The sequence below is a fragment of the Rhinolophus sinicus genome, linkage group LG12 (genome assembly GCF_036562045.2).
Source record: "Rhinolophus sinicus isolate RSC01 linkage group LG12, ASM3656204v1, whole genome shotgun sequence".
Taxonomy (NCBI): domain Eukaryota; kingdom Metazoa; phylum Chordata; class Mammalia; order Chiroptera; family Rhinolophidae; genus Rhinolophus; species Rhinolophus sinicus.
In genome coordinates this window covers 44857484-44871385 of record NC_133761.1, presented here as the reverse complement: position 1 = coordinate 44871385, position 13902 = coordinate 44857484, and the positions used below count along the sequence as shown (strand labels likewise).

The 13902-nt window shown below is 44.8% G+C and overlaps 1 protein-coding gene across 1 annotated transcript in view; it reads right to left on the bottom strand.

Annotated features, from left to right (window-relative positions):
* Nucleotides 1-381: 381 nt before the first annotated feature.
* Nucleotides 382-13902, bottom strand: part of KCNK1 (potassium two pore domain channel subfamily K member 1) — a 39906-nt gene continuing 26385 nt past the window's right edge. The window contains exons 2-3 of the mRNA XM_019712886.2: nt 4304-4699; nt 382-1551 (exon numbers count right to left, since the gene is read on the bottom strand). Of these exons, the coding sequence (XP_019568445.2) occupies nt 1292-1551; nt 4304-4699 (656 nt within the window). The 3' untranslated portion in view covers nt 382-1291. The remainder of the gene's footprint in view (nt 1552-4303; nt 4700-13902) is intronic.

The following is a 13902-nucleotide window of genomic DNA, read 5'->3' as shown; positions in this document are numbered from 1 at the left end:
CTGCTGTAAGTGAGGGGCTGCAATGTTTGTGGGCTAACGCAGAAGTGCTGGGACAGGCCTGGGGACGCGTGCTCAGGGTGGCACATCACTGAGGCAGCAGAGGTGAGTGAGCACCTCAGGATGAGGCTGCCTGGTCGGCTCATCCGCAGGGTGAGTTTTCCCAACACTTCAAGCACCACCGGGCAGCCCGGACAGCGAGGAGGCTTGGTTAGCAGGACAGTGAGCGTCAGGTATCAAGCAGGGGCTCTGTGATGTGCTCTTCTCAGGTTCTTAACAGTGTCCTGTATACACTGTTCACCTGCTGCCTCTGTGGCTCCTGTGGAGTGCATACGTATCATCCACATGGAAGAAACTTCTGATATATTAAAGCAGAAGACTGCAACCAGCTATGAGCTTTATTTATTTCAGCTTATAAATTTAAAAATTCTCAGATTAATTTGACAGAATCTGTCATTTGGGGCTGCGAGGGTCATTTTCGGGGCTGTAGTCCTAGGTGACTGCAAATCATGATGAACTTTTAAAACAAAACGTCTTAACCTTTTTTACAGATCATATTTGACATGACTCGTTCACCTCCAGGGAAATGCTTATAAATATTTTAGACATCTGATATGAGTAGAATAGTACAGTCGTTCACTCTTTAAGTGTTTAATTCCTCTTATTTTATTGTAGCAAGTCTCGAGTCTTTAGTATAAAGATAAATCAAAAGAAAAAATATCTACAATCTTGGGTTAAGAAGTATGCTGCGATCTGGTGACCAGAACCATATGTCTAGGATATAAACATATTTATATTTTATATGTACACAGTTAATGGTTACCTATTCATTATAAATAGTAGGTTTAACTTAGATTCTACAAAAATAATTTTTTGGATGGGCGCATGCAAACCAGTACACATAAACTTACTTATAAAACACATCTCTATGCTTTTTATTTGCTTTTAAATATAAATCTTGCTATTTAGCCATCAGCTAAAGTGATCTAAATGCAAATCCCCAAATCCCCAATTAAAAGTATAAAATCTGCTTCTACCCACAGCAGCGTACTGCTTCAAGTGCTCTTCCCCTATCAGTAAAGTCGAGATAATTTTGTCGCAGGTGAATTACAGGTATGTAGCCCATCTCCTCCGGTATTATCAGTCCTCCAGAGCAAAAGCTTCCTTTGTCCTATTTTTCCCGTGTCGTTTTGAATATTACAAACAGTAGGTATTTGTTAAAACACCACCTTGGCTCTTACATTCTCACACATGGACAAAGCCTGGCCTGGTGCCCTAGGACGCAGCCCTGCCCTCAGGGGCCCATGGAGCCGTCCGAGGGGGCAGACGACTGTGGCGTCACAAAGGGCTCATTCTGCTTCTGGTCGTCTTTCATGCCGGCGGCCTGGTCCGTGATGGAGGAGAAGGACAGCTGGTCGTGCTCGATGATGTGCACTTGGTCCTCGTCCCTGTCCTTCTTCACATAGAACATTTTCCTGAATTTTTTCAGCTCGTGGAGTTCACAGAAGGTTTCCAGAACCACCAACATGGCAATAAGGCCAAGTAGCAGGTAACCTGTGTGAGAAAAATGACAGCGTCTCAATGGGACCCAGCAGGGATAAATCAAGTCATGACACAAAGTGTCTGCTGATGCTAAATCCATGGCCACTTTTCTAATTTCTAGGAAGGCTTTGAATTCCATGACACAAAGCGAGGGATGACCCAGAGAAAAATGAAGAATGCCTTAACCTACAAAATTGGGTTATTCAGAATCAGAGGGTCCAATTTTTGAGAACAAATGTTGGGGGCGATGTGGCATCGTTACAGAGATAACTTACTGTACTCACCCAGGGGTGACCTTCAAGGAGAGGGCTCTCCACCTCCCCTTTATAATCAGTGGCTCTCAAAAAGCCAGTGACACTTTAGAAGAGTTTTTGACTTATCTTGAGTGCTCACAACAAAGGCTGACACACTCAAGACTTGTATCGTTATTCCACTGTAGAATGAGAAGTTCAGCAACAGAAATTACAGTTTCAGCAAGATGAGAACTGCTTTCAGAATTGATGTAGATATTAAAAAGCTCTTTGTGTGTGGCTATTTACACTTTCACTAAGATGCAGCAGCAAACTAAGCTTTCCATTAAGTGACCGTCATTTTTTTTTCTTTTTGGCACATGGACCATTCACTGAAAAACTCTACCAGCTTCTTACTCCAAAATAAAAGATAACCTGTTGCTTCAGGAAAAGTGCTCTTCCTTGGAATCTGTGATGGGAAACATGTCATTTTTAAGTCAGTTCCAACATGTTTAAAATCAGTTTTAAGAAAAAAATGTATCATCTTGGAAAGGAACAGAAAATTAAAAGAACATTGTAAGAATTACAAAAACTCCAATTTCATGTCCCAGTGGTAAAATGCTTGAGGAAGATTTTCAGAAAATAAATGAACTAGGAAAACTAGAATTGGCAGCATAATAGGATCAAGGAGGCTGATTGTCTTAAGAATGCAAAGTGACACAGTTCTAGTACCTTTAGAAATTGGCTAATAGGTGTCAATAGTAATACAGTATATTTTAGAAATAGCAATGACGTTGTTAGTCAAACTCTTTGGTAAATCCCTTCCTGTTCCTTTATCCATTATTTAGTCAAACTCTTGGATGCTGACAAAAATACCCACGGGACTTCAGGCAAAAGTGGTGGGATTTTATCCTATCCACAAATAATACACCTTTGGAACAGTCATTTGCTATGTAGATTGCCTAGAAAATCCATGACTCACATTTTAACAAGTCTTAACATGTTCTGTAGGGATTTAGTATTAGATGAGAAACCAAGCAAGTTTAATGTTGGGCAAAATTTATGAGAAGACCTTGAACACAAGAGAAAAGTAGAGCTAAGAAACCTAATTAAAGAAACATGTTCTACTTCCCTAAGTCATGAAAACATTAAATTAAAACAAGGAGGTAACATTTTACCTAACATGTGAAAAGGAAATTGAGGTAATGTTTATCTGTGCTGTGACATGTGCCACAAAACACCTATACCGCACTGGCCCACACCACGCCAGGAGTGCTGAAACCCACGCGCAGGTAACTGGTGCAGTGTGAAGTCGAGATGCCAATTGGAAAGCACTGGGCCAGTGTGTCCTGTGTCACAAAGGGGCATGCTCAGTGGGTCAGCAACCTCACTTCTTGGAACTATATCAAAGCAGAAAAATTGTAAACATAGAAAAAGTGTTTACTGCAGTTATTTTCTAATGCCCCCAAATTGGAAGCAACTGAAATATTTGGCAATATAGGCACAGTTACATTTTGGTCTAGTCACCTGGTAAAATATTACGTAGACATTAAAAAGTTATGGTAACTAGGGGAAATATGAAGTCACCCTTGTAACCAGTTGGTAAATATTTATGGAACTTGTATGGTTGCTGGGCACTTTTCAAAGCAGTGGGATTTGTGAGTGAAGTCTTTGTCCTGCATGAGTCCCTGGTTTAAGGGAAATGCTAAAATACAGTTTTGTCTGGTTAAGACTACAAGACAGGGCCAGAGCAAGCATCTGACTGCTGGAGTATGGACTGTGACTGCCTAGAAGATATGACCTGAGCTGAGTCTTGATAAATTCGTGAGCAGGCAGGAATGAAAAGTATGTATATTAGGGTGCAACTCTATGCATCTTGAAGAGAGAGGAAAGGGACACGTAAAAGAGTTATTTGAAAATGGATTTCTAAGTTTTCCATGATGTACTGAATTTTTCAAAATTGTTTAGAAACTATAAATCACTGGCCATCTGAATTTTAATGCCTATTTTCCACATAATAAGTCTGAAAATGGTTAACATTTTCTAACTTTTCCCAAAAAGAACCAGATGAACAAATTAAGACATTCAACTGTTTTAAGATTTTCCTAGGAAATTAAAGAACATGACTGATTATAATGGGCCACAATCCCAGCCCTAGATTTCTTGAGCCTAAAATATTTAATAAAGTCGAGCACTATTTTTGTTTTTTTAATTAAAAGTTGGTTATCAAGTATAGTCTGTGTGGTATGTTTTTGCACTGTAACTTATAATGCTTATTACATTATTAGTAAGAAATGGATCAGAGCTTTTCAGGTGTCTGAGGAAAATACCTCTCAGTAATAGTTAAAATTTCTATAGAGTTTTGAAGGGAATCATGATGAAATGAAATAGTTATGGGAAGGTGGCAAAACTGAAACATCATCAGTGAAAAAGCAATCGGGGCTTCTCTATGCAGAGCTACTCATGAGCAGACAAGGTGGAGTTGCAGCCCAGAAAGAGACACCACGGGGGCAGAGTCGGGCCTCAGAACTCACACGTGATCCCAATCTTGTAGAGCTCTCTGAATTTTTGATTGTAGCCTTCTCCAGGAACATAATCCCCCAGGCCGATGGTGCTCAGGGAAATAAAACAAAAGTAAAAGGATTCCAGGAAGTTCCAGTCGTCCTCCAGGATGGAGAACACGGCCGCCGGGATGAAAAAGAAGCAGGACACGGTGACAAAGCCGAGGAGCACGGCGTGGACGATGGCCACCAGCTGCTTGGAGAAGCCCCAGCGGATGTGGAAGTAGAGGACAGGCCTGCGTGTGACATGGATGGTGATGCGCTGGACCACGGCCGTGAGGAACAGGAGGGTGAAGGGAATGCCGATGACGGAGTAGACAATGCAGAAGGCCTTCCCGCCATCCGACAAGGGTACCGTGTGGCCGTAACCTGCAGGGAGAAGGGCGGGGAGGAGGACACTTTTCAGTGGCACAGGCCTGCTGCCCACGCATTCCCCTCAGCCTGGAAGAAGAGCCAGATCGCCGGCCTGACACCGCAAAGGCTCGTTGTGACCGTCACTGCGGCACATCCCACAGTGGACGCCATTCCTGTGGGAAGTCACCCCTCTGAATAAATTCTCACCAGCTCCCACCAACACATGCCAGTCTGCTTGTGCGTTCACTGTCAGGTGGAAGTGGCAGTTTCCTGTGCTGAGGAGCTAAGACTCACGGTCTTAGACCCCCAGGGACAGCTCAGCACAGGACACCCACTTCTCTGGGCTCATACACCCCCACCCACTGCCCCCAAGGAGCCTCGGTAGTATCCAAATGCCGGTCTACACTCGTGTCCACAGCAGACTACTCACAGGGCAGGGCTGACTGACAGACAAAGGCATGGGGCTGCAGCCAGGCTGAGGAGGGCACAGTGGGAGGGTGACTCAGTGAACAGGAAACAGGAGAGAAAAGGAGACCACGCAGCTCACAGGGCTGAGCACTTCTGTTAAACTATTTTGCTCAGTTATCTGGTTAAATGGCACACTCAGAAATCATAACATTTTTCCCCTTTATCATTTCCGTAGGTTCCAAGATGCCATAAATTCCACAAAACAAACATTAAAATACACACACACATTAGGGCCAGTGCTCCAAACACGGGCGCTGTACTTCCCACTAGGTTTGAGTCACTCCCAAATCAAGCCAATCAAGAGAGTCTGCATCCTACACACGCCCGCCGAGGAGCCCTGCCGGGTGTGCAGTCTCGTGGGCACTTCATCCTGAAAGGGCTTCCAGGTCTGGACAAGTCAGTTCAGGATAAAGCCAACTAAGTGCATTTTTGGTAAAACTGGATTCTGAAAAAACCCTCACATCCACAATTATGATTTAACAGTGGTTTCAAAATCCAGTTTCTAAAATATATCCTGCTTAAAAACAAGTAACTCTGAAAAACCTTCATCTTCAGATCCCCCAATTTTCTGCTTTGTACCAAACTCCTGGGGTCGGGCGTGGGTACACAGGTCATTAAACAGCATGCATGGTGCCACTCCCATGCACGGTGTCACCACGACAGCCAGGACTGTCAGTCTGCATCCCAGAGGCATGTGGACTGTGAACGAGCTGCAGGGAGGCCAGAACCCACTGGAACCACATGCCATGTGTACGTCTAAACACAGGTGCGTTTCTCCGTGGAGACATTCCAGAGCTTAGACTCTCACAAGGGTAAGAACCGCTGGTCTGGAATCCATCTGGTCCCTCCACACCCAGCTGCTTGTTAACCAGGGCGATGGGCATCGTGGAGGACCCAGAGACTAATGGGGGTGTGTGTCTATGGAACATTCCAGATAATGTTCACGTGGCAAAAGCAGGAGAAAGTCGAACTTTTACTTTTGAGGAAAGAATGTGACAGAGGAATGAGACTGCTTAGTGACTAAAGTATCCCACATCACAGAAGACCAATCAGAGCTGCGATTTAGGCCAGGCACTAAGGAAGGATGTGCTAATGGTCAGAGAGATCTGCAAACAGAATGTGAAAGCAGAAGTTTATTTAATGTAAGAAAGGCAACAGGAAAGCCAGTCACACAAGTGGTTGAGCCTGTGGCAAGTATTGGAGACAAGAGGTTACAAGGGATGGCATCTAACTTCGGCAGGAATTTTGTAGAGAAAACATAAGATTAGCTGAATCAGTGGGGCTGGCTAAAATCCTTGAAATTCATGATTTCGTTATGTTTTTTATAACATTTTTAGAAACGATCTTTACTAAGAGTATAACACAGCTATTCCACACAGCTCACCTCTTCTGTACCATCTGTTCCAATAAATTACATGATTTTGGTTGTAGTAGGGGAAAAAAGTACAGGAATTTCTAGTTTTATAGTATTTTAGGATATAATTTTCCCTTTCAAATGATGACAGCTCTTTTTATTAGACTGTTTACTAAATGTCTGTTTGCTACAATACTCTCTCCAAGCAACAAAGATAATCATTACAAGACTCTAGATCTCTATCTGCAGTAATGTGTTTGAATGCCGGTAATATATTCCCACTAAAAGATTAAAAATCAGCAACATGTAGACCTTTACTGAAAGCCATTTGTCCTGATGTTCACACAAACAGTCTTGTTACTGGACAATACGTGTAAGATGTGCATCTCACTTGTATTCTCTATGCTTTCTGTGCCACACTGGGCACACAGCGATTCTTTGGCAGCAGACAGCTCGATGCTCAGATGGAAACCTCCAGTCCTACTGAATTTTAATGAACGGGTGACTGATTTACTCAAGTGCCGTCAACTGAACCCCCAGGTGAATCTTAAAGCAAAGCTGAGATTTTAAAATCTTAAAATCGTATGAAAAGCCATCACGAACCATGAAGAATTTAGCAAAATGGTAGTAAAGCTTCCATAGTTGTTGTTCTTTAAATTTTTATAGGGCTATTCATATCATTTTGGGGGCCCAAAAGATTGAGCACCAGAAACTGTATACTGCAAAAATGGACTTGTTCCTACTCAATCACAGGTGGTTCCTTTGGATGGTTAACGTCCAGAGAGGCAGGCAATGGAACTCCTAGTTAGGGCAGTGCCGGGAACCTCACCACAGAGCAGCCATTCTGAGACGGGACCATGAACACTCTGCATTATAAACGAGAGAAGCCCAGCAAATGGCTTGCATGTCACAGATGGGAGCCCCTTTCACCGTTTGCAGTTCGAGTCTCAACTGGAATGGCAGCGTGGTGAAAGAACAGTTAGAAATGACGGCTCAGGCAAGGGGCTCCTGCCAGGCATCCACGGGTCTGAGGACACTGAGGTTCTGGAAGGAGGCAGGTGAGCTCTAAACACCCAGCACAAACACACCCACTTGCTGCTTGCCATGTATCTGTGTTCATAGGATTGTGAACCTCCATAATGAGATTCGAACCCCCGTGTTCTTATTTCTGCTTTATAAACAAGAACACTGAGTGTCTGAGAGTTAAGATAACTTGTCCAAACTCATAAAAATAATAAGCAGAGCCCATGATCTTTCCACTGTGCCACCCAGGTGTATTATGTGATGCCTCAAAAGTCAACTCAGGTCCTAAAATTATGTCTCTGGAGCTCATGGTAACAAGGTGGGGTATCACGTCTTTCCTGTGGCTCCACGGAGCTGAATATGAGGTAATGAGACTCAGGAGGTGGCTGAGAATGAGAGGACAGCAGGGCAGACAAAGGCCTGTGCCACTCACACAGAGAAGGCAGGTGAAGGCAGACCCCGGGACACCACGGACGTCAGGAGGTGGGTCCGCACAAAATCTACCAAGGGCCGGAGCAGGTGGGCACAAGCCTCGGAAGCTCCATATTCTTGAATTTCAGTTTAGAGCCATGTGGATAAACGACCATGGAAAATGGTGGGCTCACCAGTGAAGAAAAGGAGAGAGGACTGTCCTTAGCTCATGGCAGAAAAGCAACATCATAACAAATTAGTGGTGACCGCAGAAAGTAGTTCCTGTGGCAATGACTAACATCAGTGATTTACGCATGGAATAAAGTTCCATAAAACCCCTATTGTCCTGTTCAACTAACTTAAATGTTGATAACTCCACATGGAATCCGTCTGTAAGTAAATATACAAAAACCAGAGGCACCAGTCAAAATAAAGTAGGATGTCCAGTGGCCCAGAGGGCTGGTTATATTCCAAAGAGACTATTCTAAACATCAGGTCAAAGTCTAAATAAAAATTGTACATTATACTCAATACGTAAGTGTAGTTCCGTTGTCAAACTTCCCAGGACTCCCGATGAAGCAAGTCTCCTTGACCACCCACCTCCTGTTCAACGGCAGTTCTCTCTAGAGGTTATTGTTGTGAGTTTGTAGCCAAAAGTTCCTGAAATTTTTCTAAGTGTTTACACACATACACACACACACACACACACACACACACACACACAGAGGATGCCTAAAAAACTTATACACATTTTAAGAAAGTAAAAAACAACTGTATTAAAAATTGTAATACTCAATATATACTGATAACAAAAAACGAATACAAGTCATGTGTATACGTACATTGTGTATGTGTATATATACTTATATATACACATACATATATCTCCAGAAAAACAATCTTTTATTTTGTTTCTATCATAAATTGTATTCCACATGTATTGTTGGTCTCTAATTGTTGAGTTTTCTCTGAACAACATATCTTGACATGGCTCCCTGTCAAATCGCGAAGGTCTACCTGCGCTTTAAGAGTGGTCTCCACCCTAAGCAAGCACCCTAAGTGTATTTACCCACCTTCCACCTGACAGGCATTTGCTCTGTGAGCAACAACACGTCGGAGGCAGTGCTGAGAGGATGACAACGGGCCATTCCCTTCTAGCCTTGTACCTACACAGACTGCTAGCTCAGAAGGCAGCTTATCCACGGAAACCCGAGAGAAATTCCTCTGATGCCTGAGCATCCCCAGCTCCCAGCAGGGCCGTCCCCAGCGGGTCACAGTTCCCGGGTGGCATCTGTACAGACCATACTCACTGTCTGGCAGAAGTGAGCAACACCCTCACCTCCAGGGAGAGCTGCTCCTTTTCCTGATGTGCAGGTCTCCTACCTTCCTTGGGCCCCTCCCCCAGCCGCCTCACCTGAAACTGCAGTGAAACACACAAAACCGGCATCTGTACAGTTTTTTATTTATTTAACTAAGAGCTAGCTGGCGACACAACCATCTTCTCTCTTGGCTTGCTAGAGTCAGCATCTAATCTTTTACATACAAACAACTCCTGATGTTCTGGTGATTCTGATTCGATATATAGTTTTCATTCTTTTCTGCCTGCTTATTGACCTCTTGTCTCCAATTATCTGATCAAAAATCATTAATTTTCGAATTTTAATTTTTAAGCGAGCAATATGGCCAACTTTGGAATTCCTAGTACAAATGCTTTTTCGAAGCATTGACAATTTTCGAGATTCATTTCCTGTGACTCTATAAAACTGTTTATTCATTTTACCCTTCAAACTAGTCACACTAATACTGAATACCTAACTCTAATTGACGCTTACTGTTTCATTTCTACATGTTCGCTTGTCCCTAGCATTGTACTACTTAATTTTTAAATTTCTTGAGTGATCTTTTTAGCTCCAGAGTTCAAATTTATTTTACATTTTTATTTGGTATGTTTTTGACCTGTTTCTCAATCTATTTTGAAGGCAAGTATCCCCCAGAGCAATGCCTTCTCACACAGGCCTCTGTCTATTCTCACAAGGCAAGACCGCCTTATGAAGCGCTGCTTCAGGAAACTGAAATTCTGAAAGGAAGAGGGACATTGAATAAACGTTTCCAAACTCTCCACCTCCTTTCGGCCACTCTCCCGAGCTGCCAAGTACCTGCTGAGCCCAGCCTCCTGCCTAACTCTGTCAAGGTGCTAAGAGGGCCACTCGCATCGTCTGGTTATAATTTAGTAATATTTGCAGGAAGAAGGAGGCCAGGAGAAGGTGGCCAAGGGCATTTTTTTTTTTTTTTTGCTAATCATCATAGTTATGTGTACGTGTTCCTATGGAAAAAAATCAGGTAATAATCTGTTTACCTTCCCAAACGCCAGCTTGTTCAATTGTACCATCTATAGAGCACTGTCAGTTGATGTCTTTGTTCGGTTACTAGAGGCAGAAAAAGGTAGCACATGACTTATAACCAAATTACTTCCCATTGTTAGAACAGTTCTCCCAGAATTCCAAGCAGTCACACTTATTGTGGTTTCCACAGGAAGGAAGAGGCAAAGCAGGCTTAACACTGGCTGGTTTGCATAATTTCAGCGAGCTTCGGGGCACAGAGGTGGCCCTCGTTGTCTGGCAGCTGGCCCTGGCATGATGAGGGCAGCAGGACAGTAGCTCAGAGTGAAGCTGTGATAAAGGAGGTGGGAGGGGATGTAGGCTCTGGACTGGTAGGTTGGTATGTGGAAGGTACCTGTACAGGTGAGCCCTTATCATCTGGGTAGGTGAACCCTGGGAGAGGCGGTTCCTCCTCGATCCGCAAGGCCCCGAGACATCCAAACATCAAAATAAAGACATACTTAATACAAAAGGGCAGTGGAACAGGAGCCCAGCTCTGGAAAGGCACAGCCATCGGGATAGCCTAGGACCCAGCCTGAGGGCTTCATCCCAGGAACCAAACCAGGAAGAATGCCCTGCAGTGGGGGTGGGAATGGGGACTTGTGCTCGAGAGCATTTAAAGAGCATCAGGGAATATGGTTCATAAACAATCACAAGAATACTTTGAACTCCTGGAACCTTCAAACTATCCACACTTGTTCCTTAGGAACTCGTTTTCCCTGCACCGGCTTGGGAAGGCGGTCCCAGAAAAAAGGAGTGTGCCACACCTGGCATGTTGGGACCCAGGCACCTGCGGAGTGCTTCACAGGCTTTTATCTCCTTAACCTTCACATCAGGTCTTGCGATAAGTGTGCAGGCCCCTACTTTACAGAAAGAGACGGCGATGGAACCCTTCACCAGAATTCTAACAGCGAGGGAGGCAGCTTTGAACCTTGAGTTTATCAACCTGATGAATCTGGCTACAGGGCCTCTGGGAGGAGGAAAAAGGGAAAATCATGGGGGGGTGGGGAGGGGTAGCTGGCTATGTGCGAAGTAAAAGCTGGAAAAACTCCTGGGTGTTTCCAAGGAAAGGAACACTCTGAGACAGATCAGACTTATGACCAAAAAGACCACGGGCTTGGCTATTCCACACCCAGGCTTCCAGAAACTTGCCCGAGCCCTGGGGACCCGATGGCCCTAAGCGAGGGGCAGGCTACCTGGGCTGAACACGGACCTGTCCTGACCCTCCCCTGGACCCTGGATGGAGGCTTCTGCGTGGCCCACCCTGGTTTCGAACTCACTGTTATCTCGGCCTCGGGGTTACGCCCAGGATTTGCCACGTTTGTTTACCTTTGCTCTAACCTCGATGAAATGTCCAGGTCATCTCTGACCTACCTGGCCCCAATTCCGTGAGAACAGGAATAGAGGGTTTGCATATCCTTGGGTGATTGCAATCCACATTAAGTCTCTTGCAGGCATCAGCAGCAGAGGATCATGCCCTTGGAAGTACCCCCTGCCTACCTCTGTGAGGGGTCAGCACATCTGCACATGCCCATGCTCCCACCTGCCTGTTTGTCACACACAGAGCCACACCCCCCCACTCCCGGGTCATTTGAAGAAAGAGTTAAAACCCTGACTCTGAGTCTGATTAGTGCAGAAAACCACAGAGCTGAGGAATCATATATCTCTTGTCGGTCTTTTTATATTATTCATTTTTATTTTCCCCTCCCACTCATTCTTGACCATTTCTTAGGAATTCTGACAACAGAACAACAGAAAAGCTGAAGGAAGCAACCGAATAATGGGTCTCGTTTTTTTCTAAAGCCTCAATATTTTAAACTAGTCTTCTTGATCTATTAGATTGGTGCAAAAGTAACTGAGGTTTTTGCATTTGTTTTTAACTTTCAAACCGCAATTACTTTTGCACCAACCTAATACTAACCAAAGCAGTATTTCCTCCACCAGCCACTTCTCTCAGATTTGCCTGCAGGTTTGACAGAAGTGCCCCACAGCCAAGACTATTTGAGGTTTAAAAGTCTTCATGCTGCAGAGGCTTCCCAGCAACGCACTTTCAGAACAGGGTTTTAAAAGTCATGCTGCAGGCATTTTACCCCTGGGCACAGACGCTGCCCAGACAAGTCAGGACTTCAATTTCTTTTCCCCTGGGAGCCGCTGGGCACCTTGCCCAATGGAAGACAGGCTCCAAGGTAATGGGAACAACGTGGAATGACACGGAGGACACATCATTTACTTGATGCTGCGTCCCCACCTCCACCCCCGCAGATAACCAATACAGATCTCAACTGGCACAAAGCTTAACTCCAGACTAGAATTGAAAGTGGCCCTACAGCTCAGGCTGTGTCAAGGCTGGGCGGGCCCCTGCTGGGTCAAACCACACCTCCATGCCTTTCCCCCCTCACCCTGCGTTTTGGAGGTGTGGAGGTGTGGTTTGACCCAGCAGGGGCCCAGCCTTTAGATTTTAAAGACCTCGAGGCTCTTAAACCTTGGGAACTCAGGAAGGAAGCTGTCCACAAAAATGTCCTTTGCAGCGTCACTCCAGTAAACAGAAGGTGGTGTTTGGGAAACAGGCTGAGGAATATGATTTCCCGAATTTGAATCCTGGCTGTGCTTCTTACTGGCTGTGCGGCCCTGAAAAACTTCACGCCTTAATTTCCTCATGTGTCAAATATGAGTAATACTTCCTACTTCATGGAGGTGCTGTGAGGATTTCATGAAATAACCCAATGAAAGTAATGAGGACGGAAGCTGGGAGACACGAACTACAGCAAAGGTCAACTCCCCTACTGATGCTGAAAGAAATACGAATGGGATTATCTAGACAACATGCACACGCCTTCAGATCAGAAGGTGTCTGTATGCTCTCCTCTGTTCTTTGCACACATTTCAGCTCTCCCCACATCCTTGAAGGCACCTTCCACACTGATAGTTAAAGCAGTCCTGATGACAAAGACCTAACAACGGCACTTAAGGAACAACCTGATATAAATGAACTTGGTGGCCTCTCTGTAGGTTGGGAGGACACTAGTGACCACCCCCCCAAGAGAAAAATCCAAAGTCTCTCAAGTTCTCACTTGCTTCATCATAAACTAACCCAATATGGTGACTGTTCACCACAGTCACATTCTCCAGTTGATTCTAGTGGATCCCAACAATTAAAGGCAGGTGAGGACTGCAGGTCCCCTCCCATGACATTTCTCTACTAGGTGGTGTATTACAACAAATGGAGGCACAGAATAGTCACACAGCCTGCAGCAAGCTCAGGGACAGTCAAGCCTTCTCTCATTGAGGACTGTGAACGACTCGTTACTTGAAAGGTTCGGCGGAGGCAGAGGCAACGCTCTTTCAGAAGCTGGATTCAATTCCCTTCTGGTCAGATCAGGTGGCAGGATCCGCAGGGTCTTTCATTAATCGGCAGAAAATGGAGCAAGATGGAGTCCTGGACACACAAAGCCATTCTGCAGGGTCTCTGTTCGCTGGGTTCATGAAGATTGTATACCCTTCCACGCAAGAGCAGGGGAACATCTCTAGTCAACGTACATCACTGGAAGCCATGTCACCACTGCATCGTGTCCCCAAATCTACTA